This window comes from Rhinatrema bivittatum, chromosome 5 (assembly GCF_901001135.1).
Source record: "Rhinatrema bivittatum chromosome 5, aRhiBiv1.1, whole genome shotgun sequence".
In the NCBI taxonomy this organism is placed as follows: Eukaryota; Metazoa; Chordata; class Amphibia; order Gymnophiona; family Rhinatrematidae; genus Rhinatrema; species Rhinatrema bivittatum.
This window is the reverse complement of record NC_042619.1, coordinates 361,196,800-361,213,324: the sequence shown is the minus strand read 5'-3', so window position 1 is coordinate 361,213,324 and position 16,525 is coordinate 361,196,800. Positions and strand designations below refer to the sequence as shown.

General features: G+C 40.9%; 1 protein-coding gene across 3 annotated transcripts in view; it reads right to left on the bottom strand.

The window, feature by feature from the left end:
- Window positions 1-16,525, bottom strand: part of UGGT2 (UDP-glucose glycoprotein glucosyltransferase 2) — a 1,031,439-nt gene that overhangs the window by 80,541 nt on the left and 934,373 nt on the right. For all 3 annotated transcript variants that reach the window (XM_029604715.1, XM_029604718.1, XM_029604716.1), the window contains 2 exons: window positions 3,873-4,055; window positions 2,283-2,443 (listed from right to left, as the gene is read on the bottom strand). In XM_029604715.1, coding sequence (XP_029460575.1) covers window positions 2,283-2,443; window positions 3,873-4,055 — 344 coding nt within the window. The remainder of the gene's footprint in view (window positions 1-2,282; window positions 2,444-3,872; window positions 4,056-16,525) is intronic.

The window sequence follows — 16,525 nt, the reverse complement described above, 5'->3', positions numbered from 1 at the left end:
CTCAGTTGAGAGGGTTTGAAGTAAACATAATTAACATTGAGCTGCTTTACAAAGTATTTACATGGATATCTCAATATAAACTGTGCACCTAAGGACAAAACCTCAGATTGCACAGCAAGAAATTTCTTCCTGCGATCTTGGGTTATTCATATAACAGGAAATATCCATATCTTTAGACCATAAAAAAGCAATAACCTATTTTAGAAGAAATGCCTTAAGACTAAATTTCTATCATTTAAAAAAGCAAAAGTAACTAATAGAGTTAACCTTTTTGAAACAATGACTTCCTGTGATGATTCAAGAAAGTCCATTAGATTTAAAGAGGAATCTTGCACTTGATCTTTGCTAATTCCCATCGCATGTTGTGGCAGATAATATGCTTTGGTGATAACTGGCATAACCTCTGTGGGAATCTTAAGAACTTGAGAAATATAGTTCTTGAAAAGATCCAACGGTGAAATAAGCTTAAAACAGGAAAATTCTGAACTCTCAGTTTCAAGCTTCTCAAAGCATTCTCAATGTTCTCTAGCTTTTTAGATGGAATCAGGTCTGACTGAACCAGACCATGTTGAATTTTCTCTACTGTAGAAAGTCGAGAATCCAATGCTTCAATTTTGGACCCATGTAAAGCAACTGATTTATCAATAGCCAATAAATGCTGATTAGTATCCAAGGAAACATTAGTTAATGAGGATATGGAGGCTTCTAATGCAACTAAAGCATTCCAAATAGCATCCAGTGTAATAACAACTGGCTTAGTTAAAGTTACCTTTAGAACTGAGTGCATCCTGGATTCCAAACCACTGTCACTCAGTAAATTGTTATTTTCCAAACAGTCTCCTCCAGTCGCCAGCAAAGAAGTCTGCATTGAGGGGATTTCAGATATAATTCCCTCGATGGGAGTAGAGGAAACTCCTCCACTTAACTCCTCCACTGAGACCTCAAAAGCATGAACTGAAACTGCTGCTGTAGCAGCTACCCCAGGCACTGGAATTGCCCGACTAAATGCGGGACTTACTGGCCTTGACTCCACTTCTACTGGCATTGTGGTAAAGGGGGGAGAGTGTGTTGTAGGCGCGGTGGGACTCAGAGATGTTTCATCAGCCTGCAGTGCTGGCATTCGCTCAATGTCAGTGTCCACAATGGCCCTCATACCAGGTATTAGTGCTGGTGAAGGGGTAAACAAACCCTCGATCCCAGGCTGGAATAAGACACTCAAGGGGGAAGCCTGGGCGGTCTCCCTCAGTTTAGCTTTTCTCTTGGTGTAAGGCATTCTTTAAAGAAGAAATAAAAGCCAAGGATACGAGAGAGCTCCTGTTCTGCTTCATAAAACACGGCCATCTTGGCCTCCCGAGCTTGGGATTCTGATCGAAATTGATTTTTGTAAAACTTTGAAAACTTATGCAAGATTTTACATTTACCATAATGAACATTGATATTATTGGTTATAGAATTGTTAAAAGAAACTGAAAAAGTCTGTTCTACTATTCTTGTTATGTATTAGGTCATTTTAAAATTCACCTTTAATTAAAAAAAAGTAAATTTACACAAATTTCAATTTAACCAAAGGTCCTACAAAGAAGGATAAAAATAGAAACCACTTTATTAGAATTACTTGCAATTGTATATTGTTTTGAATATATTTTTTTAGGTATGGCATCAATTATCAGTTAGGAAAAGAAAAAACAAAACGTTTGCCTACTTCTCCACAGAATGCCTAACTTAAATAGTTCAGGAGTGAAATCACACTTTCTCTCTCCCACAAATTTTAGCACACATCCCAATATGCATCTCTGACCTTGAAAGTAATTAGCTCCATAGTGAAAAACTTCCAAATCAGTTCTAACCATCTATTCATAGGTGGTTTCCTCTGCAATTTTCAGTGAAGTACAACATTTTGCCTGGGTGCCACCAGAAGATGGCACCCCCTCCAACTCTTCTTTTGGGGGGAAAATTGTTGAGATTGGCAGACCAAGTAGTATTACAATGAGTCTGGTGGCAGCTGAGGCCCAATAGGCCCATAATTCCAGTGTATTACTTCTTTGCAATAGATTGTTATCACAGGGTTAGTCCACCATATACGATAAACTACACTAAAAGGAACCCATTTCTCCACAACCCCAATGCCAGTCTGATATTCTAAATCCTATAATCATAACAGGAGTGTGAAACAAACAAAGATCCATTTATACCAACAGGGATGTCTAAATCAATTGGACTCAACATGTATCAGTAAAGGGTTGGATTAAAGAAACTGTATTTTTAATTCCGTTTTTTATTACCTGATATGGTATTTCCTATGACCTAAATGTGATGCCCAATATCCTGATTTCCAGAATCGATATCCATCCATTTCTTTACGACTGTCACAGAACGGAGTATAACCATAGGGAGCGCCAGCCAGATTTAGGTCCCGAAGTTCTTTTAGGTCAGTTCTTACAATCTAAAGAGCAGGAAAAGGCAGACACGTATCTGTAAGATTTTATTGTATTTGGTTCATTAAATCTTTATTTTACAAAAACCAGTCCCTCTTAAGAGAAGCCAGGGACAGAACAGTTAGATATTTTATAATTAATAACAAGTTTAATCAACTAAGTGTAGAACTAACATTTTTAATTCAGAATCCCACATTTTATACTGAACAGTTCTCAATTTTCCATCTACAAATATTTTCATTACCCAGTTTCCTTGCCCTATTACAGAAATGACGGTATGACTTAGTCATAGCACTCATGATCAGGCTGTTTATGTGCTTTCCTTAATCTTTCCTTTTCTAGCCCCTTCCTACTGTGATGCGCACTAGTGCTGTACTATTTTTAGTCATGATGCAACTGCAAATTTTAACTTTTGTATTTCTGGAACATATACACTTTGGGGTAGATTTTCAGAGCCCTGCTCGCCTAAATCCGCCCAAAACCGGGCGGATTTAGGCGAGCAGGGCCCTGCGCGCCGGGAAGCCTATTTTACATAGGCCTCCCGGCGCGCGCAGAGCCCCGGGACTCGCGTAAGTCCCGGGGTTCTCGGAGGGGGGCGTGTCGGGGGGCGGGCCCGGTCTTCGCGGCGTTCCGGGGGCGTGTCGGCAGCGTTTTGGGGGCGGGTACGGGGCGTGGCTACGGCCCGGGGGCGTGGCCGCGCCCTCCGTACCCGCCCCCAGGTCGCGGCCCGGCGCGCAGCAGGCCCGCTGGCGCGCGGGGATTTACGTCTCCCTCCGGGAGGCGTAAATCCCCCGACAAAGGTAAGGGGGGGGTGTAGACAGGGCCGGGCGGGTGGGTTAGGTAGGGGAAGGGAGGGGAAGGTGAGGGGAGGGCAAAGGAAAGTTCCCTCCAAGGCCGCTCCGATTTCGGAGCGGCCTTGGAGGGAACGGGGGGAGGCAGCGCGGCTCGGCGCTCGCAGGCTATACAAAATCGATAGCCTTGCGCGCGCCGATCCAGGATTTTAGTGGATACGCGCGGCTCCGCGCGTATCTACTAAAATCCAGCGTACTTTTGCTTGAGTCTGATGCGCAAGCAAAAGTAGGCTGATCGCGCTTCTTTTAAAATCTACCCCTTTATACGAATGGTAACATGCAAATTTCAGTTTTATGCTTTTCCAGAAGAACAGTCATATTCTTTCACTAGATGAATGCAACAAATGAGATATGACCTTGTTCTAACCTGGCATTTTAAATTACATTTTATTTTCTGTGCATGCTAAAGTAATAGAGGCACTTCAAAAGATGCTCCTGTATAGAAAGAGCTATGCACGTGTGTGTGCTTCTCCCTCACTAAAAACAGTTGGATAGCAACAATACAAATGCACTGGGACTAAGGTGACTGCCACACACCATTCAGGACACATTTATTAATAAGTTCAAAGTAAAGTCCAAGAACTACCTGATCAGCATCCACAAAGATGATTTTGTCAATAGCAAGTGGAAAAAGAACATCCAAGAAAAGGATTTTGTAACCCCAGATAATTCTTTGTTTTTCAGTCTGCTGATGAAGCCAACGAGGCCATTTGTATTGCACCAGCTCATACTGGAAACCGTATTCCTTTGCCATATGAGGAATAAACTCCTAGATATGGAAACAAAGTTAAAATAATCACTACTGAATATGGCATTCCATGTTTCTAGTATGATCACCTTCTTTTCTAGAAAATGCTCATGCAGCTATAAAATGATGTAAGAGTGGACTGGATTATTTGTGAATGTCTTTAAAGTGATTTCTGCCAAACCAAAAATGATACTCATTAGCAACAAAGAATTCTGATGCCCCCGATTCATCTTCCCAACCACTTTTAGTAGTCAGTATTCCCTTTCACTTCCAATCTTTAGGATGCAAAACCTTCAAGCACTCTGCTATGCCTCTAAACTGCTTTCCAAATGTGTGCAACATGACTGCTTAGGCGTCTTCCACCACTCTGATAAAAACGGACTCATAATGCCTTAAAAGGTCAGAAACTTCACTAAAACTAAAAAAAAAAGACATCAGAAACCATGGAGACGTGAGAATAGATTGGCAGGCAGCAAAATCACATGGTGGCACTTGTAAAAATTGATAGAAGATGATGAATCGCAGTACATGGCAGGAATTAAAACTAAAGAGATGGGCAAGTCAAACTAAAATCTGTTTTGGTAACCAGGGGCTCAGCAAAAAATGTTAATGAATTTAAAATGCTTTGCTTGGACATTTCAGCAGGAAGAACTGATATTTAAAATGATGTCAAAATTCTGTGTGTGATTGGGAGGGGGGAGGGGGACATAATGACAAATGACCCAGAATGAAAGGGTTACTGACTTTATTTAATATAAGCATATTTGTACTGGGATTCTATAAAAAATGAGTTTTATAAAAGGAAACAAAGATTAAAGGAAAGTTTGAATACAGTGAGAACAGAGAGAAACAAATCAAAGCCTGGGGTTTTTAAAATTCTGCAGCAAGAGTTAGCACATTCTGTGACAATTACGTGGCAAATTTCATAATTTTGCATAATAATTTATGCCTCTGGTTATGCAAAAAAGTCAATATTTTTACTGAAAACTATTCATGACATTTATTTTTTAAACAAGTTCAAAAATCAACAATTTTATCAAGGCAAACATTACAAACTTTTAACTGTGAAATGTTATTTTTGCTTTGAATTGAAATAATGCAACCAAGCTTTCTATATTTTCTTGTCATCTTTCTGTGAATATGAGCTTATGTATGCTAAAAATGTCCTCAACATCAGCAGTTTTTCATGCTGTTAATGATACAGATGGGCACATGGTAGCAAACACAAAAAGTGGTTGAATTAACACAAGTTTGAAACTTGTCAACAGTAGTGCCAGTCATCAAGACTTCAATGAATTGAAATTAGTCTCCTCTCTGCTAGCAGTGAGTCACCAGCAATTGCAGACTTCCAGAAACAATCTGGGTCTTTGTAAATGGTGTACGAAAGGGCCACATATGCAAGTGCAAGAACCTTTCTATGAAGGTGAAATTCCTCTAAAAGGGCATCACTTCATCCAGGAATTATATCAAATCACCTTTGATTTAAAAGATCTTTGAGGGATCAAACATTCTGCCTGCTTTCTCTGTCCACTCAAACTTCACCCTTCCTCTCTAGTTCCCTTCAGGACAGGAGTTGGGAGTGTGAAAGCAGGAGGACCTGGGCTAGCATAGGGAACAGAGTGCCACTTCTTTCCTATGCTAGAGCCTGAGCCTGTTCCCTGCAGGCTGTTTACTGGGGAGGGGCTAAAGCAGAAGCAGAGAGGGTTGAGACTGAAGATAGGCACTCTGTAGCTTTCTTCAAAAGACTGAATTAAGAAGTATTTATTTATTTATTTATTTATTTCTTTCTTTTATATACCGACGTTCGATCGAGATATCACATCGGTTTCCAGATAACTCAAAGAATAGGGTAGTAACAGCCCTATTTTACATTATAACATTGTAATAAAAATAATAAATTGTAACATTGTAATAAATATAACAAATTATACAAATTATAACAGGAATAACAGGGTTACGTTGAACATTTGATGTAGTATATAACATATGTACATAAATGACTTGTTGATGACTTGTTGATGAGGATATATTAAGGTTAGGTTGGCAGGGAGGGTTGAAGGGGGGAATGGGGGGGATAGGAGGGGGGAAGGTGGTGCAAGGGAGTGGCAGATTATGCAGCAACAAGTTAATCATGTGGTCTTTTTCCTCAGCTGTATAATCACTAGAGGCTAGGGACCACTGACAAAAGCCTACATGGTGCAAAAGGGATGGAGAAAACAAAGGAAAGGATCAAGCTGGTGAAAAATATTTATTACAGTATGTTGCCAGAAGCAAGTGAGACAGAATATGTGGAGGTAAGTACCCCAGACCAGATAAGGCCTCAGGTCATTACTGGCTGCTTCATAAGCACCCAGGCAGAAAAATGGAAAGAGAAAGTGTATATTTTTTCTAATGGAGATGAGGCATTGCTTCTGTCCATTACAGGGCTTTTAAATGTGTGATTCCCCTTGCCTGAAACCAGTTACCTTGTGATTTGCTCTCTGTGACATAGTATCTTCCTTTTCGAAAGTCTATCTTTTACCAGGATTTTCTTTTCCTTCATTAATTAGGGCTTTCTTAACTCCCTGAACTTTTGATGATTTTATGAACCATTTTTTTGTATATTTTTTATTTTATTTCATTTTTTATTACTTTTTTATTTTAATTTTTGGTTTGTTTACAATGTACTGGATATTTACACTTTTGTTGTACCTCATCTTTGGCATTAAGTTTTGATAATAGCTTAGCAATAAAAGTTTATAATAAATAAATAGATTTCGAATCTTGTACTGTATACTTTGGTGAGGTTTCCGAAGTATCAGAACTATCCAACATCTGCATGAGAGGGAGAATCCATATTATGATGGATGTTCTGGTTTACCTTATCTTTTCAATAGGAGGATTGATGCTAGTCCATGACAGATATTAAGTTGCCTGGAAGTTGTGTAGGAGCTGATAGAGCCAGTACAGGATGATGATGTTGGGGAGGGGCACGGACGGAAATGGCAGGATAGAAAGAAGGAATGGCAGGATAGAAAGAAGGAATACTACAAAGACATAAGACAGCCTCAAGAAAAAGTATATGAGGATTGGATCACTTGGAAAATCTCAGCAGATGAAGAATATAACCTAGTTAAGAATTCTAACAACTTAAATAAGGGTGCAGTGACTTAGTGTCTGCAGGACCTTTATGCTTTCTGGGACAAAACTAATGCACAGAGGCTGTCTTCAACTTTTTATACCTTTGGTACTTTACATCAGATGGGTTCAATAGAGCAAACGATATGAGTCAAGCCTGACAAGTTTGACCCTAGAAAGGAACTAATGTTAGAGGGGCTTAGTTTCCTAAAGAATTGGGCAAACACCATGAAAGGGAGTCGTCATGGCAAAAACCATGTGATAATACTAGCCCATGAAAGGAAAGGATATAGGTTTAATGAAACTTCTCTGCCTTTACTGGGAGAGAGAGAGAGAGAGAGAATGGGAGTTTGTTGATTGTTAAAGCAGGTCAATGTGTCTCACAGTATGTATGAATGTTTGTTAAATGCACATTGCTATGAGATATAATAGGAAGGGAGAATGAAAGATAAAGCTTAGTGTCAATGTGAAAGAAAGACACTATGGAGGTTGAAGAAGTTAAGATGTGAATAAGTGGACACAGAGAAAGGGGACCATCTGGGAAATACATTGTTAAGGGAAGTGGGAATGAGAGTGTGCATAATAAAGTATTGAAAAACTTCTGAATGTTGCTCAAAATTAAATTAAAATGGGAATATGGAGACACAGAGTCTGTTTCAGAGATGATAAAAAAGAAATGTACTGATTTTCCATTTCCATTGTAAAATACTTTCCAAGTATCCAACATATTGAATTTATGGAAAAAGGTATTTTCCCCATTTTGTGTCTATGGGAAAAATACCTGGAATTATTAGGTTTCTTTGAAGACGGAAAAATTTTGTTAGGGAGCTGTTTCCATATATTATTGGAACCAGGAAGAGAACAGACTGAAATAGATAAAGCCCCAGTGCAGATTAAAAATTATGGAAAATACAAAGTTAATAGACATGTAGAGGTTTCTTAGCAGGAACAGGAGAGACTATAATTTTTTTCCTTGACTTATAATACCCATTTTAGAACAGGCATGATCTTGTTGCCTGTTTAAAGTATAAAACACAGAACATGGGTGATTATAAATCAGGAATTTCATGGAATTTGGAAGCTTAAACAAAGTTTGCTTCCCCAGCAACACTGGCCTGGGAGAATCCAAACTTTGTAGATATTGGAAACTAAGCTGGTCAAACATAACACAGATACAGATTAAAAATCTAAAGAGGATAGAGTCATTCAAAAACTTGGACTAACTTGAGACGATGCAGACAGCTTTACTGGAGAATAAAGCAAACAGATTGCTGGTGCACAAACCAATGGGTAAGAAACAGCAATTTCATCAGTCAGATTCAGGAAAACTCTGGGATTATGCAATCATTGTCAAAGGGAATAAATGTTTCACATTTTCTTTACTCTAAGATTTACATCTCAGAATCAATAAATAGGATGGAGGATGACTTGGGGGGGGGGGGGAATGGGCTACCTGTGTAGGCCAGTAGGGAGTTCGAATTAGCCAGCTTCTCACTGAAGATAGTAGAGGCAACAGCATTCCTGAAATTTATTTATTTATTTAAAAATATTTCTATACCGTCTTTCACAAACACAGTTTGACCAAAACGGTTCACAACAATTCCAACAAAAGCAAAATGAAAAATATATATAAATAATTAAACATAAATCAACTAAAACAAATATAGTGTAGAAAATTAGTAAAATAGAATAAAAAAATAAAAAAAACAGATAAGAAAAAAAAATACAAAGTATATTTATAAACCCTAATTCTAAAAGAAACTATACTATTTTTACCACAAAAAGATAGTCAGAAATTTTAAAGTAAAAATAAAATAAAAATTTCGTCATTATTTTGCAAGTATGCACCTTAGCCTGTTGACTAACAGTCAGATGGTGTGACTCTTAGGAGTTAACCAATCCTTCCGGGTTGTTCTCCGAAGGCTATCTTAAAGAGATACGTTTTTACTGCCTTCTTAAATTCTTTGTGGTTGGTAATTTGCCTTAAAGTATTGGGAATTGAATTCCATAAAAAGGGCCTGCCACCAAAAAAGCTCTCTCTCTTGTTATATTTAATCTCGCCAGCCTAACTGAGGGAACATCAAGCAAGTATTTATTCCCCGATCTGAGATGTCTAGTTGGCTTGTATAGTCGTAATGTAGTGCAGAGCCAAGTTGATTCCAGATCATGTATTAAAGAGTGAATTAAAGATAATACTTTATATTTCACACAGAATTTAATAGGAAGTCAATGTAAATTACATAAAATGGGAGAGATATGATGTCTCATAGGTGAGCCTGTCAATAATCGAGTCGCTGAGTTTTGAATCTGCTGTAGGGGTTTTAGAGTGGAGTTAGGTAAACCCAAAAAAAGACTGTTGCAATAGTCCAAACCAGCAAAAATGATAGACTGGAGGACCATTTGAAAGACAGATTTGAATATTGGTTTTAATCTTTTTAAAGTATGTAGTTTAAAGAAAGAATTCTTTACTAAATAAGAAATATGTTGTGTTAAAGATAAATTAGTATCTAGTTATATTCCAAGGTTATGAGCTACTTTTTTAACTTCAATTATCTCGTTACCTAGCATGACCGATGGTGGTGGACAATTTGCAGGATTGTCAGTCATGCTTAAAAAAAGCAATTCTGTTTTTTTGGTATTAAGCTTAAGACGGCTATGGCTTAGCCATTGCTCAATTGTCTTTACATAAAGTTTACAAAAAGAAATGGTCTCAGCCCAGGAGGATTTATAGGGAACATAAAGTTGGATATCGTCCGCATAGATTTTAAATTGGATATCCAATGCAGCTAATATGTTACACAACGGTAGCAAATAGATATTGAACAGTACCGGTGACAAGGAAGACCCTTGTGGAACCCCGGTATTTTGGGTGAAAAATTGTGAAGATTTACCGTTAAAATTTACTTGACAGCAAAAGCTCAGGAGAAGTCAGTTTCACAGTTACACTTTAAGAAACTAGCAAATACTTTGGCCCATAAACTGGAAAACCCATTTAATTCTGTACTGGTCAGTAAATTACTGCTAGATACAATGCAAAATAAAATCATTTCAACAATATAAAAAAGAAGGAAGGGAGATTCTTAAATGAGGCTCATGTACGTCAGTATCACTGTTAAATTATGTTGCAATATTAGCTAAAGTGCTGGCTAGGGCGATGGAGAGAAACTGCCTTCGCATTATACATAATGGGTTTGACTTAGAAAGAAAAGGTTCTGGATAATATTAGGAGAATCACAGACTTCATATTTGTCAGGGTTCAAAATAAGAAGCCTTGATTATGTCCCTGGATGCTGAAAAGCTGTTTATGAAAGGGGTAATGTAAAAATTGGGTATTGGTTCCTACTTTCTCGCATGGTTAGAAGTAATTTATTATAATTAGGACCTTTATATTTAGGGTTTTACCTGATAAAAACCAATAAAATACTGCCAAGTCCAGTCCCCTCTCAATATATCCCTTGCCTATCTTGGACCCATTGCTCTGTCTTTGCAACTTTTCTATACTAATGTTTTCTCAGCTGCACAAGTTCTTATTGGCCCATGCGCCTCCGCTCTCCTCCTCTAACTGGCTGGAAGGGAAACCTCCAAAATATAGATTTTTACCTAGCTATATAAATCTCTAAGGCCTAGATTCATTATTTTGCAATAAATATAGCGAAAATAGCATCCGTGATAAAAAGGGGCGTAGTTAGTGTAATTTTCCTGATACTGCTTCACATAGGATTTTAACGCAACGCATATTCGATTTATCGCACCTGCGTACCGGACAGCTTTTATCACATTTTGGGCTGCTGGAGAGAGGCTGACCAAAAAGTTAACTATTTATACCACTGTGAAGAGGAGTAGTTTGTACCATGTTTTCTCTACCTAGCTTGATGCACTCTCTACCTAGCTGCAATTAAGCTAGGTAGAGAGAACATGGTACATATCTACTCTTCTTTCACCTTTCATCCCTCCAAATCACATTAAATCTTCACTGATGGTAACTGTGCTGTTTGTACGTATGACTGTGCATGTAAAATTGCCCCCTAAAATTAAACTTACCCCAAGTTCATAATGCCTACTTTTATAATGGTATAAAGAGTTCAAAAATCAGTGGGCCTCCACAGAGGCTCTCTCTCTCCTCTCCAAAAACGGGATTTGCGATAAATCCTGTTTCGCTGTAACACAGCTATCACAGGCATAACATTCAGAAAAAAGGTGTAGTTATTTCTGGCGTTAAATCTTGCGATAGCGTGCATTAAGTTATCATACACGTTAACCAGCCCTCATTTCCATTTACTCCGCCCAAACTCCTCCCACTTGAATACAATTTTCAAATTTGCAGACGCATTTTGCGATATGGTATTTATCGCATGCGTTAGGGTCCTAACGCCCGCGATAACGCCCTAACACAATTTGAAAAATGAACCCCTAAGATAGCTAAAAATAAAACACCAACATTTATAAATTATAAATGTCTAAAACTAGAAGTCCTAATCATAATCCACTGTCTTCTCCACTTCCGTTCCCTTGGGTTCAGGAGATTGACAGGCCTGTACTTTGTACCCGGTGTAATTTTTTATGGTCATAGAATCCTTATCCTGTAAAACTAAAAATCACCACTTAATTAGGGCTGTATAGGAAACATAAAAATGCACTATTTGTAGATATCTTATTATACCTTACCCAGCCTAGAGATTCACTTGTAGTTGTGCTAAAAGTAATAGAAGAGTTTATCAGGCTATAAAATGAATGTAGATAAGATAAACATAATTGGACGAATTTAAATTCCCCTGTGCCCGTAAAAAACGGGGGTTACGAGTGTGGCTGGGCCTTGCGCGTGCTGCGCGCATTTTCAAAGGGCCCAACAACGATCGTAACTCCTGTTACGCGCAAAAATGCCAGGCCAAATGAAAGGGGCAGTCAGGGAGGCGGGGCTGGAGGCAGCCGGTACAGCGGTCATTTGCCGCTGTACCGGAGAAGGGACTGCCATTGCGCGCAAGTTAGTACTGCACCAATGGAGTAGTAAGCAACAAAATAGAATAAAAAAAAGGTAGGAGAAAGGGTTCACAGGGTAGGGAGGAGAGGGGAAGGGGAAGGAAGGTTAGGGTAGGGGATAGGGAATTGGAGCGGACTGGGAGTGAACTGGGAAAGGCCGGGATGTGTCGCCGCGCGAAAGTTGCTTATGTTTATCCCCTCTTGCATGCGCCGCCCGCACATATTCTCACGGTTTTCAAAATCTTGCACGCATGTGCGCCCGGCCTGCCAATTCTATAACATGTGCATTCCGGCGCGTGCATGTTATAATATCGGCGCATCCATGTTTGCGAGCTGGGTAATGCGCTCACATGGACACACGCGCACGTCTTTAAAAATCTACCTCTTTTTAGTTTTTATTTCCATTTATCGATTAGATACTTCTTGCAATCCATCTTGTTGTTTCTTGGGACTCTAAAGAAATAAAATATCTAAACATATGGGGCCCAAAATTTAAAGATATTCGGATAACTTAGAAGGGATATTGAGCAGTATGGATAAGTTCTAGTTAATTACATCCGGATAACTTTAGACCTGCTCAGTCTAACCTGCTCAGTCTAACTTATTCGGTTATCTTAACCAGATAAAGCTGAATATAGACACTTATCCAGCTAAGATAACCAGATAAGTAGTGCCGCCCCAATCCGACCATTGACTATCCGGTTATCTACTTAGCCGGAAAAGTGACTTATCCAGTTAAGTGGTGGCTGTTGAACAAAACCAGATATTCAGCGGACACCATAAAGTCCTACTTATCTGACTATTTAGCACTAAACGCACTTTCAATATCAGGCCTATAAAAGTATTTAGGTAAATTATATTCTAAGAATTTTCCTCACGATATTAAAGATTAGATAAGATTTGTAAAGTGGACCCATATTAAATGTCACAGCTGTAATGGACAACAAAAGCAGAAATACATGTAAAAAAATTGTTTCATTTTTTAATTTCGTTTTTGGGGTGTTTTTCCCCATGAATTGTGTTTCATTTAAAGTTTATTTTGTTTTCTTAAGTAAGATTCCACTATGGCGGGTGTTTGAGCCTCTGGGGGTGGAGAGTATTCTGTTTGGCCAGGGTAGGGGTCCTCTAACTTTCATCTCGAACACTGGACACGAGCCAGGATCCGGCTTGGGACCCCATGGGCAAAGTCTTGTGAGTCATGGCAGGCCTTGTGTAATGTCTGGCAAGGGGCGGGTATGGCCTCATTGTGCAACATGGGGACAGATGATTCGACCACGAATGCAGCTGGCGCAGGGCGGTAGCCCTGGTGGTATTGCTGTGAACTCAAACATGGTCTTTGGTCATTCTGGAGGTGGGGTGGGGAGAGAGAAAGCAAATGTTGCTTACCTGTAACAGGTGTTCTCACAGGACAGCAGGATGTAAGTCCTCACATATGGGTGACATCACAGGATGGAGCTCAATCACGGAACACTTTTGTCAAAGTTTCTAGAACTTTGACTGGCACCTACTGGGCATGCCCAGCATGGCACTAAACCTGCAGCTAGCAGGGGTCCCCCCTTCAGTCTTGTTTAAAGCTACAGGAAGTGCCAAAAAATAAAATAATAAAACGTAAGGAACCCAACACTGCGGGGTGGTGGGCGGGTTTCGTGAGGACTAACATCCTGCTGTCCTGTGAGAACACCTGTTACAGGTAAGCAATATTTGCTTTCTCACAGGACAAGCAGGATGGTAGTCCTCACATATGGGTGAGTACCGAGCTGAGGATGTCCGAGTATGCACCAAATGTACCCAAAGACGTGCAACAGGCACAACAACTGGGGTGGAATTTGGTAGAGGGCATCCTGAACCCTAATGGGCAGGCGGAAGGGTGTTGGTACATCAAGTTGCAAAAAGGTTGCGCAAGACAGATTGGCCGAAGATGGAATTTTGTCTTCCAGCCTTGTCTAAACAATAGTGGGCTGTAAAGGTATGGAAAGAACTCCAGGTAGCAGCCCTACAAATATCAGGCAGAGGCACCAAGCATAGGTGCCCTACTGAAGTTGCCATGGCCCTGACAGAGTGTGCTTTAACACGGTCTTGAAGTGGAATGCCTGCTTGCTGATAGCAAAAGTATATGCAGTCCGCTAACCAGGAGGAGAGAGTCTGCTTACCTACAGGCTGCCCTAATTTGATGGAATGGAAAGAAACAAACAATTGAGTGCTTTTCCTGTGGGCAGCTGTACGGTCTAGATAGAACGCTAGAGCCCGTTTACAGCCAAGAGTATGCAGAGCATGTTCTCCTGGAGTAGAATGGGGCCTGGGAAAGAACGTGGGTAGTATAACGGATTGATTAATGTGAAACTCAGATACTACCTTAGGCAAAAACTTAGGGTGAGTGCGGAGTACTACCCTGTCATGCAGAAGTTTAGTGTAAGGCGGGTAGGTGACTAAAGCCTGTAACTCACTAACTCTGCGAGCGGATGTGATTGCCAAAAGAAAAATCAATTTCCATGTGAGATAGCGAAGATCTCAGGATTGGAGAGGCTCGAATGGTGTTTTCATGAGCCGACCCAAAACTAGATTTAGGCTCCAAGAAGAGGCCGGAGGGCGCAGTGGAGGCTTGAGTTGGAGCAAGCCCTTCAGAAAACGTGTTACAAGGGGTTGTACTGAAATAGGAACATCCCTGACACCTTTATGGAAGGCAGCCACCGCACTGACATGCATTCTGATGGAGGAAGTTTTTAGACTTGATTCTGACAAGTGCCAGAGATAGTCTAGAAACTTCGTGGTGGAACAGGTAAAGGGATCAAGGGACTGAGAGGAACTCCATGATTTAAACCTGTTCCACTTGTAAAGATAAGATTTTCTTGTGGAAGGCTTCTGTGAAGCAATCAGGACACGGGAAACTGGCTCCGAAAGGTTAAGTGGCTGAAGGATTAACCTTTCAAAATCCAGGCAGTCTGGGACAAAGCCTCAAGATTGGGGTAGCGTAGGCACCCATCTTTCTGAGTGACCAGAAGTGGGTCCTTTCCCAAGGGAATGTGCCTGCGAATGGAGAGATCCCGAAGGATCGGAAACCACACTTGGCGCGGCCAGTGCGGTGCTATCAGGATCTTGCTTCCCTTGTCTTGACGTAGCTTCACGAGAGTCTTCGAGAGAAGTGGAAGTGGAGGGAATGCATATAAGAGACTGGTCGCCCATGAGAGGTTGGTTGTGAGTGTTGGCTGCGAGTGAGAGAGCAAAAGTTCTCTACTTTGCTGTTTTGAGGTGACGCAAAGAGGTCTATGAGAGGATAACCCCAGTGTTGGAATATTGAGTCTGCCACTGTGGGGTCGAGGGACCACTCGTGCGGTTGAAAGGCACGACTCAGCTTGTCCGTCAACACATTGTCCACTCCCGGCAAGTAGGTGGCCTTGAGGTACATCGAGTGGGCGAGGGCCTCCGCCCATATCTGTGCCGCTTCCTGGCACAGTAGGTAGGTGCCCGTTCCTCCCTGTTTGTTGATGTATCACATGGCCACCTGGTTGTCCGTCTGAATTAGGATGACTTGGTTGGACAGGCAATCTCGAAACACCCTGAGAGCATATCTGATTGCTCGTAGCTCCAGGAAATTGATTTGGTGTTTGGCTTCCTCTGGAGACCAAGCTCCTTGGGTTTGCAAATTGGCAACATGTACTCCCCAACCGAGGTCGGAAGCATCGGTGGTGAGAGTTATTTGAGTGTTTGGAGCCTGGAAGGGTAGGCCTTGTAGGAGATTGATCTGATTTTTCCACCAAGCTAGAGACTGGCGGAATGGGTCGGTGATGTGGACAATGGTCAATAGTGGTTGGACGGATTGAGTCCATTGTGACCTTAGAGTCCACTGCTTGACTCTCATGGCCAAGCGGGCCATCGGGGCAACCTGTACCGAGGACGCCATGTGTCCCAGCAGGATGAGGAAGTTTTGTGCAGTTGAGCAGTGTTGAGACTGTAACTGGTGTGTGAGAGAAATGAGAGTGAGAGCTCGCTGTTGAGGCAGAAAAGCCTTTGCTTGAAAGGTGTCCAAGTCTGCTCCTATGAAGGACAAAGTTTGAGATGGGACTAAGCAGGATTTTGCGTAATCGACGAGAAATCCTAGCGAAATCAGAGTGTGTAAAGTAAGTTGTAGGGACGACAGAGCAGCTTGCTGTGTAGGAGCCCTGATCAACCAGTCGTCTAGATAGGGATAGACATGAACACTTTGGGTCCTGAGGAAGGCTGCTACTACTACAAGGCACTTGGTGAAGACTCGAGGTGCAGGTGCCAGGCCGAATGGTAGCACTTGGTACTGATAGTGCTTGGGGCCTACCAGAAATCTCATAAATTTGCGATGAGATGGAGTTATCGCAATGTGTGTGTATGCGTCCTGGAGATCTAGAGAGCAGAGCCAGTCTCCTCTT